Source organism: Eutrigla gurnardus, assembly GCF_963514095.1.
Source record: "Eutrigla gurnardus genome assembly, chromosome: 13".
NCBI classification, from domain to species: domain Eukaryota; kingdom Metazoa; phylum Chordata; class Actinopteri; order Perciformes; family Triglidae; genus Eutrigla; species Eutrigla gurnardus.
The window spans coordinates 1,489,303-1,513,393 of record NC_139936.1 but is presented as its reverse complement, the minus strand read 5'-3'; the positions used below and the strand labels follow the sequence as shown (position 1 = coordinate 1,513,393).

At 47.4% G+C, this 24,091-nt stretch overlaps 2 protein-coding genes across 2 annotated transcripts; one reads left to right on the top strand and one right to left on the bottom strand.

Moving 5' to 3' along the window:
- Positions 1-830: 830 nt before the first annotated feature.
- On the bottom strand, positions 831-8,288 carry ggt1a (gamma-glutamyltransferase 1a; the record flags this gene model as incomplete). The annotated part of the gene is made up of 12 exons (XM_084025237.1): positions 831-1,021; positions 1,672-1,785; positions 1,866-1,978; positions 2,776-2,903; positions 2,991-3,178; positions 3,606-3,742; positions 3,842-3,991; positions 4,071-4,231; positions 6,648-6,840; positions 6,939-7,028; positions 7,915-8,045; positions 8,122-8,288. The coding sequence occupies 12 exons, from the start codon at positions 8,286-8,288 to the stop codon at positions 875-877; spliced, it is 1,719 nt and encodes a 572-aa protein (XP_083881363.1). The 3' UTR covers positions 831-874.
- A 2,894-nt stretch (positions 8,289-11,182) lies between these two features.
- lrrc75ba (leucine rich repeat containing 75Ba) lies at positions 11,183-23,482 on the top strand. Its single transcript, XM_084025251.1, has 4 exons — positions 11,183-11,704; positions 13,535-13,663; positions 14,528-14,640; positions 21,847-23,482. The coding sequence occupies exons 1-4, from the start codon at positions 11,402-11,404 to the stop codon at positions 22,427-22,429; spliced, it is 1,128 nt and encodes a 375-aa protein (XP_083881377.1). The 5' UTR covers positions 11,183-11,401; the 3' UTR covers positions 22,430-23,482.
- The last annotated feature ends 609 nt before the right edge of the window (positions 23,483-24,091 follow it).

The window sequence follows — 24,091 nt, the reverse complement described above, 5'->3', positions numbered from 1 at the left end:
AAAACAGATGAGGAAGAAAAATATGACGAGCTGCAGGAACATATGAGCAATATGTGATTTCACGCCCCAAATACTCGGCACAGAAACATCCGGAGGGATTCTGTGTGCTTCAAATATTACATCTCTGTTTCAAAAAAAATGTTTAATAACAAGCATGGCAACAAACATGGCATAGGAACAATGCATGTTTAGAAAAATATATCTGCAAATGTATTTTTGTTCAGAATACACCATACATTCACGTCTAACCCCTACTCGATATTAAACATTTACAGTTCAAACAGTCGGGTCGCTCTGAGGTCGAAGGTCGACGTCTGGGAACAGGAAACAACCTGAGGGTTCCTTATCGCTAATCACTGTACGGCTGCTTCTTTATTGATTGGTTGATTCATCGTCACCCCCCCCCCCCCCCCTCCCCCTCCCCCCTTCACAGACAAGTGTCCAATTATTCACAATCATTATTTTTTTTGTATAAAATAAAATAAATAAAACCACTCAGGTTCTCATCTAAAATTACACGGCGATGAAACCGAAGACTTTTCTCTCTCTTATTAGAATATTTATTATTTGCCTGATTATTGTTTTGTTTGTAATATTGTGTCAAACATAAAATAGATGTATTTATGTGTAACCTCCTTGTTTTCCTCCCAAACTCCAGAATAATGCCCGAAGAAGAAAATGAATAGTTTGAGTTTGACAAAAAGGAGGTTGTGTTCTTTTAAAGTGTCTCCGTAGCTTCAACGCGGCGTCTTTTCTGAGCCTCGAGTGCCAGCGCCGGTCCCAATGTCTCTGAGGAGAACCAGGTCCAGGACCCTGAAGTCCCGGGTCCCAATGTCTCTGAGGAGAACCAGGTCCAGGACCCCCAAGTCCCGGCTCAGTACCCGGCCGGATAGCCTCCTTTCCTGGGGTCGGACTCGGCGCAGAGACGCTCCCCCTGCCGCACCACCGCCTGGACCACGGAGTCCGGGGTCGGCAGCAGCTGTGTGACGTGGTTCTTCTGGACCAGACCCTCCAGGACGCTCTGCCATGGTAACACACACACACACACACGGTCCACGTTAGAGGTCAACATATCAAAGTCATCAGTTATGTGTTTGTGATGATGATGTTCATCTTTTTGCACCATGAAAACCAACTTGATCATTCATGACCTTCATGGTCCCCAGAGGATGAACCCGAATGTCTTCGGTGATCATCTTACATTTCATCTAACGCCAACAAACGATGGAGATTTGTGGGGTTTTTCTGTTTTTATTTATTTATTTATTTTTTATCTCGATTTTGATTAAATTTAGCTGGCATATCGTCTGATTTGATCTTTATATATATATACGTATATATATATATACGTATATATATATATATATATATATATATATATATATATGTATATGTATATATATATATATATATATATATATATATATATATATATATATGTATATGTATATATATATATATATATATATATATATATGTATATGTATATATATATATATATATATATATATATATATATATATATATGTATATATATATATATATGTATATATATATATATATGTATATATATGTATGTATATATGTATATGTATATATATGTATATATATGTATATATGTATATATATGTATATATATATATGTCTCAGGAACTTCCACACATGGCCCACCTTCTCGAAGCCCTGCTCCACCACCGTCATGTTAGGGTTGAGCTGGTTGTGAACTCGCGGCTCCGTCACGGCTTTCTTCAGGTCGTAGTCGAAGAACAGCGAGTTGAGGATCACCTGTTTCAGACAGGAAAGAATACCCGGCTGTGATTGGCTGCCGGATGGAGGTGACGATGGTGCGTGTGACTCAGACGTACCAAGGCCGTCGCCGTGGTGATTTTGGTGCCGCCCGACGCTCCGACGACCATCTTGACTTTGTTATCCTTGTCGAAGATGATGGTGGGACACATGGAAGACAGCGGCCTCTTCCCTGAACACAAGCAACGGGGGTTTGACCTCTAACCTTTGACATCACAACGCCATCACAATAATAATACTCAATAATAACACACTAAAATACTTTTATTCTTCCTGGAAATCAGTATGACACCTGCTCACATCAGCTGGAGGAAGGAGGAAGAGAAGGGGGAGGAAGAGGAAGAAGAGAAGGAGGAGGGTGGGAAGAAGAGAAGGAGGAAGAGGAGAAGGGGGAGTAGGAAGAAGAGGCTGCAAGTGAGCTGCTATCAGACTCCTGACATTGACAGATCCAGGACCAGTGAGTGGCCGGTGACATCATCACCTCCTCATCACCAGAAACAAGTCTGGACCTGAACCTGAGAACTCGTCCACAAGTCTGGACTTGAACCTGAGAACTCGTCCACAAGTCTGGACCTGAACCTGAGAACTCGTCCACAAGTCTGGACTTGAACCTGAGAACTCGTCCACAAGTCTGGACCTGAACCTGAGAACTCGTCCACAAGTCCAGACTTGTGGACCTGAACCTGAGAACTCGTCCACAAGTCTGGACCTGAACCTGAGAACTCATCTACAAGTCTGGACCTGAACCTGAGAACTCGTCCACAAGTCTGGACCTGAACCTGAGAACTCATCTACAAGTCTGGACCTGAACCTGAGAACTCGTCCACAAGTCTGGACCTGAACCTGAGAACTCGTCCACAAGTCCAGACTTGTGGACCTGAACCTGAGAACTCGTCCACAAGTCTGGACCTGAACCTGAGAACTCATCTACAAGTCTGGACCTGGACCTGAGAACTCGTCCAGCCACACCTGGTTGGATGAAGTTGTTGGGCGACGGCGGGATGCCGAACCCGTTGGTCATGTACGGCGAGCTGAAGTCGTCCATCTCGTCGTTGAAGATGATGCCGGTAGACCGCGACATCACTTTGGACCCGAAGCTGCGGACGTAAAATCGATCAATCAGTTGTGAGTAATGATCGGCCTGACGGGTGATTGGAGGAGATCTTCTGAAAACTGGACCTTACTAGAGGTTAATGGTGCTGGTCGCCGCCACGGCGCTGCCGTCCTCGGCGATGACGGACAGGTGAGCCGTCCCGTGGTTGTCGGGGACGAAGTAGTCTGGCTCGTAGTAGCTGTCCGGGTGCGTGGTGTCGTCGGTGATCTTGCTCCGGATGCCGTCGGCGAAGTAGTCTGAGGTCATGTTGAGGATCAACTGAGGACAGGAGACACAAGTTACTGAGCCTGGAGGTCCCTAGACCTGGAGGTCTTGGGGCTTGGACGTCCTGAGACCTGGAGGTCCTCCCTAGACCTGGAGGTTCATGAGGCTCGGAGGTCCCTAAACCTGGAGGTCTCGAGGCCTGGACGTCCTGAGACCTGGAGGTCCTCCCTAGACCTGGAGGTCCAAGGGCTCGGAGCTCCCTAGACCTGGAGGTCCTTATACCTGGAGTCCCCAAAGCTTGGAGGTAATATTATCTAACAATCCACATGTTTTCATACAAGTGGATCTCTTATCTCAAACATCACCAGAGCGTGCAGCATCTGTTACCGTGGCGATGTACCTGGTAGGAAGTGACCCTTGACCTTGATACAGTGAAGATCTGATGTGTCATCATCATCATAATAATAACACGAGGGCTCACGTCGGTGATGTTGAGATAACGCGGGTCCCCGAGTCGGCTCCTCTTGGCGTATGCGAAGCGGAAAGCCTCCACGATCCGATGGTACGTCAGAGTCTTCTTCTCTGCCGTGGAAACGCTGGTCCCTGTGAAGTTGTATCCTGAACAACAACAACAACAACAACAAGATGTCTGCTGAACATGAAGAAGCATGTTTGGTTGAACGTGAACCCGCGACCTGAGGAGACCCGGCAGCTCACCGTCCACGATGTTGAGTATGAGGGCCAGCACAGGGCCGCTGGAGGGGGCGTCGGGGACGTGCATGGTGTAGTCCCCCAGGTTCAGCCTCAGGGGGTCCTGGTTCAGCACCGGCTGGTAGTCCAGCAGGTCGTCCAGGCTGATGATGCCACCTGCAACCAAGGGTTAGGAGATGAGGGCCGGAGCATTTTCCTGTCTCACTCTCTAAAGAGGAAGTAGAAGAGGTGAGACCTGCCGCCTGGACGTCCTCCACGATGCTCCTCGCCAGAGAGCCGTTGTAGAAGACGTCGGGCCCCTCCTCCGCGATCCGCTGGTACGTGTCGGCCAGCTTCGGGAACTTCACGATGTCGTTTTCCTTCAGTATGTGTTTTTGGGAATCGCAGAACACCTCGCTGAAAAGACGGGAAAGAACAGGTTAGATCGTAGAAATAGAAAAATGTCTGGTAATAATAAATAAATAAATAAAAATAAAAGCATACTTTTGCTTTATTAAAAAAAAGAAAAACTGAATAATTTTTAAGTTATTTAAAAAAAATGCAAATAAAAATATAATAATATTAAACAAATAAATAAAAATACTTTTTCTATTTTAAAAAATAAACATTTTCCATTAAACACAAAGCTACCACGGATGTATTAAAGGGATAGTTCGGAAATTTTGGACATAAGACCTATTTTCCAACTCAGCCGGTGTGTTTGAGACGTCTGGAGACGTTTTCAAGACATTTCATTCAGTTCTTCTAGTTGCCGAGTTCACTTGTGCTATGGCTAGTGCAAGTCAATGGTTCTAGTTAGCATGGCATTAAAAACACTCATACCGACTCCACAGTGCACCCGAGGCAAATCAATTAAAACACTAGACTATCGATGTACATATCTGTGTTGATAGAATAATATTTGAAACAAAACTATCCTCGCATCGCATGAATTATCCATTTTTTGAGGGACTAGTTTCTCAGCAGCAGCGGAATTTTACTTTGCTCCGTCGGACTCAAAACTCTAAGACGCGCTGCTCGGAATCCCTCCGGTAAATACACACCTGAACACTGCGATTTGTCGGCCCTTAAGGGAAAAGTTCGGAATTTTGGACATAGGACCTCATTTCCAACTTACCCGAGGTGATATAGGTCGGTGGAGACCGTTTTCAGCACAATTGGTCCAGTCCTTATAGTTGCACAAGTCACTGTTGCTAAACTGGTGTTGAGCTAGCGCACGTCAACGGTAACATCCAGCCTGTCTCTAAAAACAGCTTTAACTGCTCCGCAGAACACCCGAGACAAATGTATTATAACGTCGGACTATCGATGTACATGTCAGTGTTGGTAGAATAATTTTAGAAATTAAACCAACCTTGCATTTTCAATGATAAAACATTTTGAGGGACTAGTTTCTCAGCAGCAGCGGAATTTTACTTTGCGTGTTAGTAGTAGTGCGTAAAAACGAAACCCTACAGTCGTGACAGCTAGTACTCGTAGCAGCGTTAAAAATGTTTTTTTAATTATTCTACCAACACTGACATGTACATCGATAGTCCGACGTCATAATACATTTGTCTCGGGTGTTCTGCGGAGCAGTTAAAGCTGTTTTTAGAGACAGGCTGGATGTTACCGTTGACGTGCGCTAGCTCAACACCAGTTTAGCAACAGTGACTTGTGCAACTATAAGGACTGGACCAATTGTGCTGAAAACGGTCTCCACCGACCTATATCACCTCGGGTAAGTTGGAAATGAGGTCCTATGTCCAAAATTCCGAACTTTTCCTTTAAGCCCCCAAGGCTGTCTGAAAAGCCCTCGGAGCTCACTCAAACACCGGGCAGCCCACGGCCCCACGAACCCACAATTACGCACCGCAAACCCAGACCTCTGCTCCGTCCGTAGACCCGTAAACCCTTGGACGCGGGGGATTCCCTCCTTGCACCACCAGTCCCCGTTTGTTCGGTCCTGGTTCTCAGCTCCAGCGGGGGCTATCTCGGTCTCCACAGACGCTCGTTCACATTCTGCCCTTTGAGCATCCCTCTCGCGCAATTCTTCCTCTATATATTCAGGCTCGTACAGGTACGGTTGGGTTTGAGTCTTCAAAAGTTTCAGAATATTCTCCAAAAGTGGCCATTTCTGTGAGATTGAAGAAACAAGCACTGCAGGCTACTCTGCGTCTGTAGCAATGACAGCAGGTAAACAAACTATTATAGAACCGGTAACTTATGTGTGTGTTAAGTGCTAGGTGATATCACTCCGCCGCTGCCATAGCCTACTAGGAAGTATGACACGCTGCTGCTGCTGCTGCTGCTGAGACATAAATCCTTAAAAATGCAAGGTTGGTTTTATTTCAAATATTATTCTATCAACACAGATATGTACATCGATAGTCTAGTGTTTTAATTGATTTGCCTCGGGTGCACTGTGGAGTCGGTATGAGTGTTTTTAATGCCATGCTAACTAGAACCATTGACTTGCGCTAGCCATAGCACAAGCGAACTCGGCAACTAGAAGAACTGAATGAAATTTGAAAACGTCTCCAGACGTCTCAAACACACCGGCTGAGTTGGAAAATAGGTCTTATGTCCAAAATTCCAAACTATCCCTTTAAGAGACGTGAATGTGTTTCCCAGTGGCCACTCGTGGAACTGCAGCTAAAACTTCTCTTGGCTTTAAAAGCGATTTTCATTCAGATTAATTTCTTTTCATGTTTCTTGCACACTAAACATTTAGTTAAGCTCGGCTAAAGACTGCGAACTGGGACTGAAACTAAAATCGAAGTGCAGCTTGAACTAATCTGGAAGCTGTTCAGGCTGAACTCTTGACCCTCACCACATGTTGGCGTCTCCCTGAATGGCGTCCTTGCTTTTGGAGATGGCGTGGGCCAGAGCCTTCCCAATGGGGAATCCGCGTCGGGCCAACGCGATGCTGGGCTCGAACAGCTCCTTCCACGGCAGCCGGCCGTGCCTCTTGTGGGCCATCTCATAGCCGCGGATCTCCCCGGGGATGGCTATGGACAACCCACCTGTCGCCATAGAAACGGAGGCACGATAAGCATCAAAATATGCTTAGAAACATGCTGGTGTGTTTCCCTGGTGGTGGAGGTGGTGTGTTGGCGTCTACCTGTACGAGACAGCTTGGTGTTGTTGCCGAACATGTCCTCGGTGGCGTTCATGGGGGCCGTCTCCCTGGCGTCGATGGTTTCCACCTTCCCTGTCGAGCAGAAGAGAGACAGACAGGTTGCTGCTTGAGTTGTTGTTGTTATTTTTTTTTAAATAATAATTAATATTTACATTTAGGTCATTTAGCAGACGCTTTTGTCCAAAGCGACTTACAATAAGTACATTTGTCAAAAGAAGGAAACAAAGAAACCACAACGAATCATTGCCGATAAATTAAGAGCTAAAAAAAGTGTTAGGTCCTCATCTGAGTAAAGTAGTACCTTAAGAGCAACAGTGCTACGATCAGAGTGCTATAGGTAAGGGGGGGGGGGTGTTAGTGGGTCATGCTATGTAGAGTCAAGGTGAAGTCTGAACAGGTGAGTCTTCAGCCTTTTTCAGAAGATGGCAGTGACTCTGCTGTCCTGACATTAGTCGGGAGTTCGTTCCACCACTGAGGACCAGAACAGAGAAGAGTCTGGACTTTGCTGAGCGACATTTGTTTGATTTCAGCGATGGTGGTACCAGCCGGCCAGCTGAAGTAGAGGAGCCAAGTGCTCGCTTCGGGGCATGAGGTTTGACCAGTGTTTGAAGGTAGACGGGTGCCGTTCCATTGATGGCCTTGAAGGCCAGTGTCATCGTCTTGAATTAATAAATACAAATAATAAATAAATACAAATAATAAATAAATAATAGTAACGAAAAGTATACTTTATAGTTTTAATCTAAAAAAATTAAAGCAAAAATATTTTTTTTTCCTTTTTAGTTATTTTTAAATACATAATAAATACAAATAAAATATAATCAAAAATAGATACAAATAAAGTGAAAAAGAATAAAAGAAAAAAAGTTTTGTTTTTCACCCTCATTTAAAGTAAAAATAAAAAACACAATTTAGGGAAAAGGAAGACATTTTTTGTGTTTTTTGAGTGATGACCCACCCGTGGCGGCGTCGTAGATGACGAAGAACAGCCCTCCCCCGATGCCCATGCTGTGAGCGTTCAGGAGTCCGACGCACAGCAAGGCGGCGATGGACGCGTCCACGGCCGAGCCGTTCCTCTTCAGGATGTCCCTGAAAATGCACAGATGCATGTGTGCACGCAGGAAACCAGGCCGGCAGTCACCGTGGAAACGGAAGAGCATCTCACCTCCCCACTTCCGAACACTTCCCCGCGTCGGCGGCCACAGCGGCCTTCGAGTAGAAGTGGTCCAAGGGGGGAGGTGGGTTCTTCTTCCCCATGAACACCCCCAGGAACAGGCTCACCGCCGCCACCAGGAGGACCACCAGACCAGCAATCAGGGACTTCCCAACCATTTTCCTGAGACACACACGAACATGCACACACACACACACACACACACACGTATCAGCTCAGAAACCAGTGTTTTCCAGGAGAACCTTTCAGAGGAACGGCGAGGTGGAAACATCAGCAGCAGCTTCACTCACCTTCAGGATTTTCAGACAGATTGTTAAACATGGGACACACAGACAGGAGTCGACCAATCAGCTGCCTGCAAGCGATGACGGGGTGTTTGTGACTACGATGTGTCATCTGAACTCAAGATAATGAGCAGGTGCTTCAATCCAACATGTTTTTGCAGACTTACAGACAGAGGAGTAACCGCTGTCTGATGATCTGACTAAGCAGACGAGGGTCCGTCCTTTACCCACAATTCCTTGAGGCAGCAACATTAGAAGTAACGCACCTGTTTGATTGGTTCACTAAGGATTAATTGAAAAAAATCCTCTTTAGGAGGTGGGATTTAAAAAAAACACCCTTAAATGAATGAGAAAAATAGCCTGTCTGAGATAATTTACATTTAGGTCATTTAGCAGACGCTTTTTTGTCCAAAGCGACGACCATGAAGTCATAAATTCCCTCACCGCGTACGATGACATCATCACATTACACTCTACAATCAGATTAAGCAACGAGGAAACAAGCAGCTGATTTTAACTCTGAATCAGCTGATAATCATCAGGAGAAACCAAGTAGTGATGTGGACGAGGTCAGAGGTCATCGCTTTGGTGCATCAGGAACTACAACTACAACGGTGATTAGAACTACATCTCCTTATCTCCCCGACATTTATAACAAGTTAAAATTCCAAGATCTTCCTCCAGCCTTCGAGCTCACGTCATGGCGGTGCGTTCATGAAACATCCGTTCATGTCTGTGTCGTCTGGAGGCATCATGACGCCGTCCTTCCCCCCAGCTGGTTCACACATTACAGGAGAAAAGTCTCCACTCGCCGACCAATCACATCACTCTGCTGCTGCTAATGCTGCTACTGATGCTGCTGCTACTACTAATGCTACTGCTGCTAATGCTACTACTGATACTACTAATGCTGCTGCTGCTACTACTAATGCTACTGCTGCTAATGCTACTACTGATGCTGCTGCTACTACTAATGCTACTGCTGCTAATGCTACTACTGATGCTACTAATGCTGCTGCTGCTAATGCTGCTACTGATGCTACTAATGCTGCTGCTGCTAATGCTACTACTGATGCTACTAATGCTGCTGCTAATGCTGCTGCTGCTACTAATGCTGCTGCTGTTAATGCTACTACGAATGCTGCTAATGATACTGCTGTTAATGCTACTACTAATGCTGCTGGTAATGATGCTGCTGCTAATGCTACTACTAATGCTGCTACTAATGCTGGTAATGATGCTGCTGCTACTAATGCTGCTGCTACAAATGCTGCTGCTACTAATGCTACTACGAATGCTACTAATGATACTGCTGTTAATGCTACTACTGATGCTACTAATGCTGCTGCTAATGCTGCTGCTGCTACTAATGCTGCTGCTGCTGTTAATGCTACTACGAATGCTGCTAATGATACTGCTGTTAATGCTACTACTAATGCTGCTACTAATGCTGCTGCTACTAACGCTGCTGCTACTAATGCTGGTAATGATGCTGCTGCTACTACTAATGCTGCTACTGATGCTGCTGCTAATGCTTGAAATGATGCTGCTGCTACTACTAATGCTGCTGCTATTGCTACTGATGCTGCTACTAAAATTACTGTTAATGCTGCTGCTACTAATGCTGCTGCTATTGCTAATACTGATGCTGCTACTAAAATTACTGCTGTTAATGCTGCTGCTATTGCTAATACTGATGCTGCTACTAAAATTACTGCTGTTAATGCTGCTGCTATTGCTAATACTGATGCTGCTACTAAAATTACTGCTGTTAATGCTGCTGCTACTGATGCTGATGCTGTAACGCCACCTGCACACTCTGAGCAGAGCGACGCGGCCCGTGATGGGGAAGGAGGTGACGAGGAGATGATGGGGTGACAAGGAGGTGATGTCATGCGTTCCTACGGGCGACAGACTGGCCCTGTGTTGCTGATGTTCGATGTGTTGAAGGGTAGAGACCACCAGGTTTTACACTGAAATTAAATCAGTTTTACATCCTTCAAGTGTTTGGGCATGTTTTCTCCATTTGATGGGGGGGGGGGGGGGGGGGGTCTCTGACCAGAATGTGTATTTGTGTATCTGATGTGTTTTCCAGCGTCCTGCCAGAAGCCTCGTTGAGTCACAGCCAGCTGGCCGACCTCGGACACTCAAAGAGCATCAATCCTTGTTAGAAAGAGAGAAAACTTCTGGACTGATTCAAGAGGCGCCGCGTTAAAGTCCTGTTCGCTGATCGAGAACCAACTGAAAAACCACAGGAGTGGACGTCGTCATGGTCCATATTTGGACGGCGGAGGAGTGACGGGTGGATCTGAGGAACACCAGCTTTTTTTACTGAAACAATCATGTTTTTTTCAGTATGTTGATTATAAATCATAACGAAGGTCTGAGGATAAATACACCAACTTCTTACTTATTATTTAGTATTTTTGTATCCTTTTTTTAAAAATCAGGATCTGTTTTCATTTATTTACGATAACAAGCTAGACATTTTTTAAAGTCAATGATATTTACTATTATTATGATAATGGAAATAATGTGATTTTTATAGTATTATCAACAAATAAAACCAATCCCTAAAACATCTGCATCTCTGGGTCAAAGAAGCACAAAGACTTGGATGAAAGGAGGAGAATCATCAGCTTCCTACCGCGTGTTTTATTCCCTATTATTATTATTATTATTATTATGGTGGTGTTGCTTGTAGCAGAAGGACGTTCCCCTCTGGGCGGAGGGACGCCTCTGATTGGCCGGCCGCTCCACGTGGCTCCGACCCAAACAGACGCGTAGAGACGGCTGGATGAGGATGAAGCAGCCGGAGCATCCTCCTCCTCGTCAGCCGAGCCCGGCGGACCCGAACAGCGTCGTGTGGTAAACAAGACCGTCGAGGTTCTGCGGCGCGGACCAGGACCGGGACCAGCATCCGACCCCCCGAGGCGGATCATGGCTTTGTCCTCCTGGTGACGTCGTCTGAGCGTGAACGCAGCATCATGGGCTCCAGACTGAGCCGCCAGAGCAGCCTGGACAACGAGACCTTCTCCAAGAAGAGACGCAAGCTGCTCGACGGCGCCGGGGAGAGCGAGAGGAGCGGCCGGGGAGCAGGAGCAGGAGGAGGAGGAGGAGGAGACTTCCTCTTCGCCCTCATGCTGAAGTCGGACAAGCTGCCCGGGATGCTGCGGAGGAGCAACCACAGCCCGTACGTGAGGCGGGTGGCGTGGATCAAGGAGATCCAGAAGCTGCTCCGGGACCGCAGGATGGAGCCGGCGGTCGACGTGCTCAGACTGCTGAGGAAGGTAAGGACGGGGCGCGTGCACGCGGCGCGCAGCCGCACGCACACCTGTTTACTTGTCGGGCAGCTTCTTCTGCAACAGATGTGCGCGTGCGTGGTCACACTTTTGTGCGTGTGCACCACAGGTCCTGCAGCCTGAGTCCAGAACCTGGACCCCTGACCTCTGACCTCAGACCCCCCCCCCCCCCCTCTGCAGGCAGGGCCCAGTCTGCATGTAGAGAAAGTAGGCCAGTCAGAGTGTTGCACCTTGTGACAGGCGTGTGAGACGGGCAGCGTGGCAGGAGACAGGCAGGCAGCGTGGCAGTGAGACAGACAGGGAGACAGGCAGTGTGGCAGTGAGACAGGCAGCGTGGCAGGGAGACGGGCAGCGTGTTGACATGAACCTGCACATTTCACTGCCTCTGGATCATCCTGGTCCCCTTCAGTCCGGACCAGAGTCTCACCTCACCTCAGGCTCTTCTAACACATCCCCCCCCCCCCCATCCCTCTCTACCCATAATGCATCTCTCTAATGGCCTCTGCTCCAGCAGCAACAAAGGAGGCCCTGCAGTGTTCCATCATACAAAACATAATTCTCCTCCAAGAGGTTTTTATTATGGAGTCTGAAATGAGAAACTCAGACTGTCGTCACTGATTTCATCATCGTCTGTGAGACGATCCAACATTCACATCACGGTTATTCTGTAAAGAAATATATATCATCACAATATGTATAAAACATATTAAAACGCATCTAAAACATCCTGAATCACTTTGCATTTAGTCGGTAAACAGATGAGACTTTAATATCCTTTTTAGTGCAAAATAAAATCAGATTATCGTTAAAAATATAATATATGTAAAAATAGAAGTATTGATAATATGAAGCTCCTCTCTGCTGCCATTAAACACATCAAGGAAACGTGACATCATCTGTTTTCGGGCCCTCAGGGGCCTCAAACCTCCGTGTTCCGGTTTTAACGACCCCGAAGCCGGAGAGACTGGACCTCCTTAATCAGGACCAGGGGACCCACCCGGTCTGGGTTCAGTCTGTGTTTACTGGTGGCCTCGTTAAGTGAGGAGCTGCACTGTGTGTGTGTGTGTGTGTGTGTGTGTGTGTGTGTGTGTGTGTGTGTGTGTGTGTGTGTGTGTGTGTGTGTGTGTGTGTGTGTGTGTGTGTTGCTCATTAAAGTTGCAGAAGCTGCACAAGTTTGGCTCGTTAGGACTTCGCTGCGTCTAAAAGGTCCTGAAACCTCCTTCTGTTCTCATATTTACCTGAAAGCTGTGCAGTTCTGACCTCTGACCTTTGACCTCTTTGCACATTTATTTCAAACTTTTAAATCACATTTGATCCACGAAGGAATTATAAACTATTTGTTTTCACTTTCTTCACTGGGTGCAAAAACACAAAGTCCGCAAACCGACGGGTGTCGTCACCGTGACGACGTCACCGTGACCACGTCACCGTGACCGTGACCACGTGACCGCGACCACGTCACCGCGACCACGTCACCGCGACCACGTCACCGCGACCACGTCACCGTGGCGTCCTGATTCACCTCAACAACAGTGAAGGTGTTTCAGGTTTCTTCGTGACAAACAAAGAACGATGGCGTGTAAATAACCTTGCACTGCCCCGCGGCATGCTGGGACACCGTGGGTTTTATTATACATGCCAGAACGCACTGTTCCCTCTCTCTCCACTGCAGAGGGAAAACAGCTTCTGTCTCCTCAAATGAATATTTCAAACCAAACTCCGTCTCCTTCTCTGACTCTCTTTTCTCACGTTCAGCTCCCTGATTTGTGTTTTAACGTCGGGTGTCTTGATCTCGTCTCGTCCTGCCTGCTCTCTTAGGATCTGGGTCTGGAGGGAACCTCCCTCAACGACATCTTGTACAAGAATGCTGCCTTCCTGAACCTGGTGGACCCGATCTCCCACGAGCTGCTGCTCAGCCTGGCCCGGGAGATGCAGTGTCCCAAGAAGGTGAGCCCGATACCCGTCTTGCTGCTCCAAACATCAAAGCAGACGCCTAAAAATATATTTTTCCCTCTTCAATCCGAAGTCCGATCCGAGGACTCTGGATGCTAACGAGCAGCTAGACGGGATCTTAATGAGGACCGGATCCCAGATATTTACGGTTCCTGAAACCTTAAAGGGGACATAGTTAAACACATTTTAGGTTTCTGTCTCTTTAAGGCGCCTTAGTCTGCTCTGATTGGCTTGCGAGGCACACCTTTGCCAACGTAGTTCTCTCAGAGTATAATTGGAATCTGAATAGTGGCGCTAAGTCCCGCCCCTTCCTGTGGATCACCAATTAATTTCAGAAAAATCCAGTTGGTCGCCAACAGCGTGAGATTTTTTTCTATCCTGTCTCAGTTTGACGTCGTATTGCTTAGTTCCGTGTGAAACCGCTCAGCGATATTTGACCACTAGGTGGAGCCAAAACTACAATTAAAACCAGTTTAAGTTCTTAAAATTCACATGAATGAATCTTCTAACTGATAAAAACTTCATCTCCAGCACAAAAACAAGTAGCTAGATATGAAATGTCTCTTTACCAAAATATATAAAAACGACAAATTCACTTCGTCTCAAGAACATTTGTTAAATAATTAATGAGAAGTATAATATCTATCATAAAATAAATAATAATGCTTTCTGGACTTGAAGAATGATCTTTTTGAGTTGACAAACATCGGACGTGTAATTTGGTTATTCGTACATACGTTTTTCCAAAATAAGGTCCCATAACAGGAAGTGGGCGGGGCTTATTTGAATCACATATCAACACGTGATGATGAATTACGAAGTGTGACATCACTCCTCACTGTCAACTCTGCCCCGCAGGACGCCGACACCATCAAGTCCTCGGACAAGATCTGCAGACAGCTGATCTACCACCTGACCCCCCACTCCAAGTGGCTGAGGCAGAGCATGTCCCGCCGCAAGTCCCAGGTCTGGTGAGTCCTCCTGTAGACCAGCAGACCGGTACCAGACCAGCAGCTGTGCTAGATCTCAGTCTGGGTCGGCAGGCGGCCGCGGGCTGACCTGCTAGGAGTCGCCATGGCAACCGCAGCTGTCACTCATCTGTCTTTTACAACCGCTTAATGTCCGAGCAGCGGGCGAGAGACATTGCCGGCCTCCCTCTCTCTCCCTCCCTCCCTCCCTCTCTGTCTGTCTCTCTCTCTCAAGACGAGCTGCATTCTAACGTAATTACTCATCTTGATGAAAGAGCGGATTGCTTTTGAATAGGCTATTTGTGTGTGTGTGTGTGTGTGTGTGTGTGTGTGTGTGTGTGTGTGTGTGTGTGTGTGTGTGTGTGTGTGTGTGTGTGTGTGTGTGTGTGTGTGTGTGTGTGTGTGTGTGTGTGCGTGCGTGCGTGTGTGTGTGTGTGTGTGTGTGTGAGACAGTCTGACACCGGCTGAGACAGCAGGAGCAACATGAATCATTAAAACCAGAATCCACATAAAACAGAATATTAATAACCTTGTCTTCTCCTCTTCCTCCTCTCCTTCATCTTCGCCTCTTCCTCCTCGCCCTTGTCTTCTCCTCTTCCTCTTCCTCCTCATCTTCTCCGCTTCCTCCTCGCCTTCATCTTCTCCTCTTCCTCCTCGCCCTCGTCTTCTCCTCTTCCTCCTCGCCTTCATCTTCTCCTCTTCCTCTTCGCCCTCATCTTCTCCTCTTCTTCCTCGCCCTCGTCTTCTCCTCTTCCTCCTCGCCCTCATCTTCCCCTCTTCCTCCTCGCCCTCATCTGATCCTCTTCCTCCTCTCCTTCATCTTCGCCTCTTCCTCCTCGCCCTTGTCTTCTCCTCTTCCTCTTCCTCCTCATCTTCTCCGCTTCCTCCTCGCCTTCATCTTCTCCTCTTCCTCCTCGCCCTCGTCTTCTCCTCTTCCTCCTCGCCTTCATCTTCTCCTCTTCCTCTTCGCCCTCATCTTCTCCTCTTCTTCCTCGCCCTCGTCTTCTCCTCTTCCTCCTCGCCCTCATCTTCCCCTCTTCCTCCTCGCCCTCATCTGATCCTCTTCCTCCTCTCCTTCATCTTCGCCTCTTCCTCCTCGCCCTTGTCTTCTCCTCTTCCTCTTCCTCCTCATCTTCTCCGCTTCCTCCTCGCCTTCATCTTCTCCTCTTCCTCCTCGCCCTCATCTTCTCCTCTTCTTCCTCGCCTTCGTCTTCTCCTCTTCCTCCTCACCCTCGTCCTATCCTCTTCCTCCTCGCCCTCATCTTCTCCTCTTCCTCCTCGCCCTCTTCTTCTCCTCTTCCTCCTCGCCCTCATCTTCTCCTCTTCTTCCTCGCCTTCGTCTTCTCCTCTTCCTCCTCACCCTCGTCCTATCCTCTTCCTCCTCGCCCTCATCTTCTCCTCTTCCTCCTCGCCCTCATCTTCTCCTCTTCCTCCTCGCCTTCCTCTTCTTCCTCGCCCTCGTCTTCTCCTCTTCTTCCTCGTCTTCTCACCCTTCTCCTTGAGAGTGACGCTGATCTTCCTCGCTGTTTCCTTAATGGACGACGTCCCGTTAACGGATGCTGTGTGTGTTTGTTTTGGTTTCTACATCCACCGTTACGAACAGCCACGTGGGATGTTGCTGGCTTCAATTCAGCAGGTCTCTACTGGGCCTCTTCTGGGCCTCTACCAGGTCTCTACCGGGCCTCTTCTGGGCCTCTACCAGGTCTCTACTGGGCCTCTTCTAGGCCTCTACCAGGTCTCTACTGGGCCTCTTCTGGGCCTCTACCAGGTCTCTACTGGGCCTCTTCTGGGCCTCTACCAGGTCTCTACTGGGCCTCTTCTGGGCCTCTACCAGGTCTCTACTGGGTCTCTACCGGGCCTCTTCTGGGCCTCTACCAGGCCTCTACCGGGCCTCTACCAGGTCTCTACTGGGCCTCTTCTGGGCCTCTACCGGGTCTCTACCGGGCCTCTACCAGGTCTCTACTGGGCCTCTTCTGGGCCTCTACCAGGTCTCTACCGGGCCTCTTCTGGGCCTCTACCAGGTCTCTACCGGGCCTCTTCTGGGCCTCTATCAGGTTTCTATCAGGTCTCTTCTGGGCCTCTACCAGGTCTCTACTGGGCCTCTATCGGGCTTCTACCGGGTCTCTATCAGGCCTCTTGTAGGCCTCTACCGGGTCACTATCGGTTCTCTACCGGGCCTCTATCAGGTCTCCACTGGCCCTCTTCTGGGCCTCTACCAGGTCTCTACTGGGCCTCTTCTGGGCCTCTATCAGGTTTCTATCAGGTCTCTTCTGGGCCTCTTCTGGGCCTCTACCAGGTCTCTACTGGGCCTCTATCAGGTTTCTATCAGGCCTCTTCTGGGCCTCTATCGGGCTTCTAGCGGGTCTCTATCAGGCCTCTTCTGGGCCTCTACCGGTTCTCTATCAGGCCTCTACCGGGTCTCTACCGGGCCTCTTCTGGGCCTTGAGGACTTTAATGGATCTGGACCAGATGAGGGTTCTGTCATAGAGGGTCCGATAGAGAGCACCATGTCACAGAATGCCTCCATAAATGTTCAGTTGTTTTTCATTGATACCACTTATAAACACAGAAATGTAATAATATAATATATAATAAGAACCATCAGAGGTGAGTCCAGAATCCCACTGTAAGACAGCGAGACCCTGAGGAACACCACAGAAGAAGTCCGGCTGTGGATTTGAAAAGTCTTAAAAACTTAAGACAGTTGGACATTTCTAAAAGGATTGCATTTGTTTTCTCGGCATTTCACAAAATGTTCTCGCTGCAGTGAAACGGTTACCATGGAGACCAACGTCGTCACACAAGAATACATACAAATGGGCTCACCGGATCCTCAAGAGTCTCAGAAGCCCCTGTTATGCAACTCAAGACCGTCTCCTCTCAGACATGAGACACCTCATGTTACAGACCCTCACTTATCTTGAGGTCAAAGGTCATGGGACCCCTTTGATGCACACCAGTTTCCCCTCTCTGAAGTTTAGCCCGACGTTCAGCCTCCCTGCCCGACTAGCCAGCAGCCAGTTGGTACCGATCGGTTCCTCAGGTTCTGCTAGTTCCACATGATCCCAGATCAGCTTCTCAGCTGTGAGACTGAGACCTCATGTAGACCAGGACCACCAGCCGGGTTCCGTTAACAGACAAACACTCTTCAACTCCATCGCCTTGCTTTCTACAATGATGAAGCTCAGGGCAACAAAACGAGTGACAGGCAGAGCAGTGATGTCACAGTGATGTCACAGAGAGTCAGCGGGGCGCCACAACACCGAGTCACCTGATGACAGGTCCGTACAGAACTGGAGACAACAAAACAACACCATAATTCTGTGTCCTTATAATAATAGTAAAATATCATCTGCATAGAAACACACTGATGATCCATCAGGTAACACTTGTTCACCTATTTAACAATATATATTGGGAAACACAAAACAACAAAATTATTTTATTGTGTTTTTTATATCACAATCCAATGTTTGTTTGTTTTTATTTCTGGAAAACCGAATCAATTTCACCAAAATTCATCAAAAGAGTTGTCGAACTTAAACGAAGCACATAAGCAGAAACCTCGAGTTCCTCAGCGGATGTGATGACATCATCATAAACATCCTGTTAGCCTCAAATGTTCTGACGTCTGTTATTTTAAACCAGAGAAGGGGGTCCCCAAATAATTTGATCCAAAACTTTTTTCCTTACAGAATTTTAAAATATGTCCAAAAATCCACCTTAAAGGAAAAGTTCGGAATTTTGGACACAGGACCTCATTTCCAACTTACCCGAGGTGATATAGGTCGGTGGAGACCGTTTTCAGCACAATTGGTCCAGTCCTTATAGTTGCACAAGTCACTGTTGCTAAACTGGTGTTGAGCTAGCGCACGTCAACGGTAACATCCAGCCTGTCTCTAAAAACAGCTTTAACTGCTCCGCAGAACACCCGAGACAAATGTATTATAACGTCGGACTATCGATGTACATGTCAGTGTTGGTAGAATAAGTTTAGAAATTAAACCAACCTTGCATTTTCAATGATAAAACATTTTGAGGGACTAGTTTCTCAGCAGCAGCGGAATTTTACTTTGCGTGTTAGTAGTAGTGCGTAAAAACGAAACCTAAGCGCCCTACAGTCGTGACAGCTAGTACTCGTAGCAGCGTTATAAAAATGGTGCTTCAGTGTGCTCAAACTCCGAAATCTCAGCATAGCTGGCAGTGGCCATAGTCTCCTGTTATCCTGATTCCTTCCCGCTAGCATAGGACTGACAGCAGCTGAATAAACTTGCGTGATTGTCAGCGAAACCGAAACCGTCTTCCTCTGTAGCCTCACTAGCCCGGAGATAATATCAATCCGCCGCTGACGTAGCCTTAGCAACAACAGGGAACAAAGTATAAGCTATTCCAATGCCATGCAAGGTTGGTTTAATTTTTTTAATTATTCTACCAACACTGATATGTACATCGATAGTCCGACGTCATAATACATTTGTCTCGGGTGTTCTGCGGAGCAGTTAAAGCTGTTTTTAGAGACAGGCTGGATGTTACCGTTGACGTGCGCTAGCTCAACACCAGTTTAGCAACAGTGACTTGTGCAACTACACTCAACAAAAATATAAACGCAACACTTTTGTTTTTGCTCCCATTTTTCATGAGATGGACTTAAAGATCTAAAATTCATTCCAGATACACAATATTACCATTTCTCTCAAACATTGTTCACAAATCAGTCTAATTGTGTGATAGTGAGCACTTCTGCTTTGCTGAGATAATCCATCCCACCTCACAGGTGTGCCACATCAAGATGCTGATCTGACATCATGATTAGTGCACAGGTGTACCTTAGACTGTCCACAATAAAAGGCCACCCTGAAATGTGCATTTTTTTGCTTTATTGGGGGTCTGGGGACTCAGAACCAGTCAGTATCTGGTGTGACCACCATTTGCCTCATGCAGTGCAACACATCTTCTTCGCATAGAGTTTATCAGATTGTCAATTGTGGCCTGTGGAATGTTGGTCCACTCCTCTTCAATGGCTGTGCGAAGTTGCTGGATATTAGTGGGAACTGGTACACGCTGTCGTATACGCCGGTCAAGCACATCCCAAACATGCTCAATGGGTGACATGTCCGGTGAGTATGCTGGCCATGCAAGAACTGGGACATTTTCAGCTTCCAAGAATTGTGTACAGATCCTTGCAACATGGGGCCGTGCATTATCTTGCTGAAACATGAGGTGATGTTCATGGATGTATGGCACAACAATGGGCCTCAGGATCTCATCACGGTATCTCTGTGCATTCAAAATACCATCAATAAAATGCACCTGTGTTCTTCGTCCATAACAGATGCCTGCCCATACCATAACCCCACCACCACCATGGGCCACTCGATCCACAACATTGACATCAGCAAAGCGCTCACCCACACGACGCCACACACGCTGTCTGCCATCTGCCCTGAACAATGTAAACCGAGATTCATCCGTGAAGAGAACACCTCTCCAACGTGCCAGACGCCATCGAATGTGAGCATTTGCCCACTCAAGTCTGTTACGGCGACAAGCTGGAGTCAGGTCAAGACCCCGATGAGGACGACGAGCATGCAGTTGAGCTTCCCTGAGACGGTTTCTGACAGTTTGTGCAGAAATTGTTTGGTTATGCAAACCAATTGTTTCAGCAGCTGTCTGAGTGGCTGGTCTCAGACGATCTTGGAGGTGAACCTGCTGGATGTGGAGGTCCTGGGCTGGTGTGGTTACACGTGGTCTGCGGTTGTGAGGCCGGTTGGATGTACTGCCATATTCTCTGAAACGCCTTTGGAGACGGCTTATGGTGGAGAAATGAACATTCAATGCACGAGCAACAGATCTGGTTGACATTCCTGCTGTCAGCATGCCAATTGCACGCTCCCTCAATGCTTGTGGCATCTGTGGCATTTTGCTGTGAGACAAAACTGCACATTTCAGAGTGGCCTTTTATTGTGGGCAGTATAAGGCACACCTGTGCACTAATCATGATGTCAGATCAGCATCTTGATGTGGCACACCTGTGAGGTGGGATGGATTATCTCAGCAAAGCAGAAGTGCTCACTATCACACATTTAGACTGATTTGTGAACAATGTTTGAGAGAAATGGTAATATTGTGTATCTGGAATGAATTTTAGATCTTTAAGTCCATCTCATGAAAAATGGGAGCAAAAACAAAAGTGTTGCGTTTATATTTTTGTTGACTGTATAAGGACTGGACCAATTGTGCTGAAAACGGTCTCCACCGACCTATATCACCTCGGGTAAGTTGGAAATGAGGTCCTATGTCCAAAATTCCGAACTTTTCCTTTAACATGAATACAACCTATCATAAGCAAATATAAATCCTTCTGTTTGTTTAATATTATGTTGAGAAATTATGATGTACAAAAAACAAAATAGAATTTAAATTTGAATCTGTCAACAATTATTATTATAATGTCTTAGCATTGTATCCATACATCATTACAAAGTACTGTTATACATGAACTATAGGCTGCACTACACATTATTATTGTTTAATAAGGAACATTATGATATGTAATAGGGGGTCCCTCCACCGGGTCTCTATCTTTTCCTTCAGAAAATGATTGTAATCCAAATTAGTCAGCCAGGTTGATGCTTCAGGTACTTCCTGTTTCTTTGTTGACGATGTACAACAAGCCGTTAAATTTGTATGTTTTGTTTTTGTTATTATTTTCTTTTGGATATATATATATATATATATATATATATATATAGCTCATATTCAAAATGTGCATAATTACTATTTCACACAGATATTAGGAGCGATATATAAATTATACGTGATAATGTAATGAAGGGGCAGGACATGATAAGCATAGCTTCCTCCTGTCCCTCCTCGAAGTTGAAAGATTTTATTTATCTCTTTATTTTTATCTTTTTCAAAACTGTAAATATTGTACGTTGTATTTGACACAAATACAGATCAAATCAAATAAAACACAACGCCGCCGGCCGCTAAGCTCCGGCTGCTGGCTGGTTCGGATGTTTTGGCTCCTTTGTTGACACGACTAAACCCCCATGCTGGACTCTCTGTGTCGGCCTTCCGCCCCACGCCGGCCCATTTCCCCCCCCCCCCCTTTATACAACACAACATAAAACCGGGCCCTCGTCCCCGACTCACTTCCCGTTTTTTAGCCTGAACCGGACTTAAACGACCTCTCTCTCTCCGCAGTCTGAAGACAACCCTCCAGAAGAAGCTGTCCAGCGACTCCGTGGACCTGTCGGGCATCGCCCTGTCCACCCGCGACGTCCGCCAGGTGGCCTTCTACCTGCAGAGCAACCATGACAGCGTGGCGGCGGTGGACGTGAGCTTCACGGAGCTGCAGGACGAAGGCCTGAGGGTGCTGCTGCCGCTCCTCGCCTCGCTGCCCAAGCTCGGCACGCTGGCCCTCAACGGGAACCGGCTCACACTGGCGGTGCTCAAGGACCTCACCGAGATGCTCAAGGACCCCAAGCTGTTCTCCAGCCTGGCGTGGATCGACCTCGGCAACAACGTGGACATCTTCACCATGCCGCAGCCGCTACTGGTGGCGCTGCGCCGCCGCTGCAGCCTGAAGAGCAGCCTGCCCACCATCTACGAGTACACGGAGGGCCAGCCGTACTGCTACCGGCTGGAGACCTCCATCGAGGAGCCGAGCCACTACGATGAGGACGACGAGGACCCGGACCAGGACCAGGAGGACAAGTTCGAGCCGTGGAGTCTCGGGGAGAAGCAGCTCTCCAAAGACTTCACCCTCCACTACTGCGAGAGGTGATGGCGCCGCTTTTTGTCGGGTCCCACAGCACTCTCGTTATACCTCCTTCGCCCTCTCACCCTCCAACCACCCATGAGCCCCGTCACCCTCTCCGAAGGCTCCGAGGGGGGCGACCTCACATCGCCACCACGCTATTCCTAACCATGTCCGAGTTAACCCACGCACGGCGGCGGCAGCGGCGGAGGACTTACTGTGTTGGTGGATGGTGCTCTTGGGAACAAGGTGCGGTTTCATTGGAGGGGGGCTGGAAGAGTTAATGAACCGGTGCTCTCTTTTTCTCTCACTCTCTCTCTCTCGCTCTCTGTCTCTCGCTCTCTCGCTCTCTCTCTCTCTCTCTCTCTCTCTCTGTTGCGGTTAGAAGCCGAGGAGGCCGGATCCCCCCAACCCCCCCAAAAAAGTAGGTTTTAGATCAGGCGGTGTGATGGAGGAGCAGCAGCATCCCGGCGGTGGCCGAACAGGATCAGTAGGTCTGGGGGATCAGGGATCAGGGATCTGGGATATCAGGGGGGTCCCCTCTGGGTTCTCCGGCAGTACTGAGACTCTCTCTGGCGGGCGGCGGCCCGGCGCTCCACACCGTGTGTTCTCTGTTAATCTCCCAACAAAAGCTATGACACAAGTTCAACAGACTATACAGCCGACGACCCGCCACGTGACGCCGGCAAAACTGCCGCGTCCAGTACTTTTTACCGGGTCCCTCCCCCCCCCCCCTCCAAACGCAGCTCTTGTGTAGATGTAAATGAGGACAGAAAAAAAAACATGGTTCTCTCGTGTTTCCACGGGCCGATTTTTGTTGCACTTTCGGTGAATCTTAGCGGTAACCACGGCAATCAGCCGTTTTTGTTTTTCTACGTGATATGCGCCGTTGTCGTTAGCGACTGTCGTCGTCACCACGGTCAGACTGTTAACTGTCGGGTGTAGCACATAATCATGGAAGCACTTTAAAGGGGACTAATTTTATTTTTTTATATTATTCTCTGTGTACGTTGTTTTTAAACGAGAGATATTTATGAACGCGTACCTCGACGACCCGCATCACCAGATATATATATAAAATAAATGTTTACGTGTTTTAAAGGAAACCGATGTCAGTTACGGATTACCACCGTGATTATTTGTGTCGTTGTTTTTTTTGGTGTTTTACCGTCCGTCGTCCGACTCTGTAACCGTAACAACGACTCTATTTATGAAGCTGAACGATTCTCTCGTCACAATAAAACAGGAAATAGTTCAGTAGGTGTAAAAAATAGAGCAGACACATTTCCGCGTGGAATGTTTCGTTTGTCCACTCAGTTCGTAGTTTTCTGTCTCGTGTGTCAACGTCGGACTCGTCCTTGTAGCCGGTGTGTATTTGTCTCATGTCGATCACTGACTGCCAATAAAATAACCGATCCCAAAAACTGATGTTTGGGTTTGTTTGATTTTGAAGGTCTCCAAGAACGCACAGAAAAATCAATCAGCATCATTCAGCATTTTTGGATTTTTCGCCACCAGTAGAAGGAAGTGACCATATTTGGACTGCGGAGGAGCGAAGGATGGATCTGAGGAACACAAACAGCAGCCTTACTGTATCTGGATCCATCTGGATTCTGTTGTGAAGTTAGCTTCATAATTCAAGTTCAACTTTACAGCGAAGTGTTAAAGTCATCTTAGTAGCTAACTAGC

Excerpts from the sequence above, each read along its gene's own strand:
- lrrc75ba (XM_084025251.1), top strand. The coding sequence starts at position 11,402 with ATGGGCTCCAGACTGAGCCGCCAGAGCAGCCTGGACAACGAGACCTTC. Across the intron at positions 13,664-14,527 it reads AGATGCAGTGTCCCAAGAAG|GACGCCGACACCATCAAGTC; the intron begins GTGAGCCCGATA and ends TCTGCCCCGCAG. Across the intron at positions 14,641-21,846 it reads CGCCGCAAGTCCCAGGTCTG|TCTGAAGACAACCCTCCAGA; the intron begins GTGAGTCCTCCT and ends CTCTCTCCGCAG.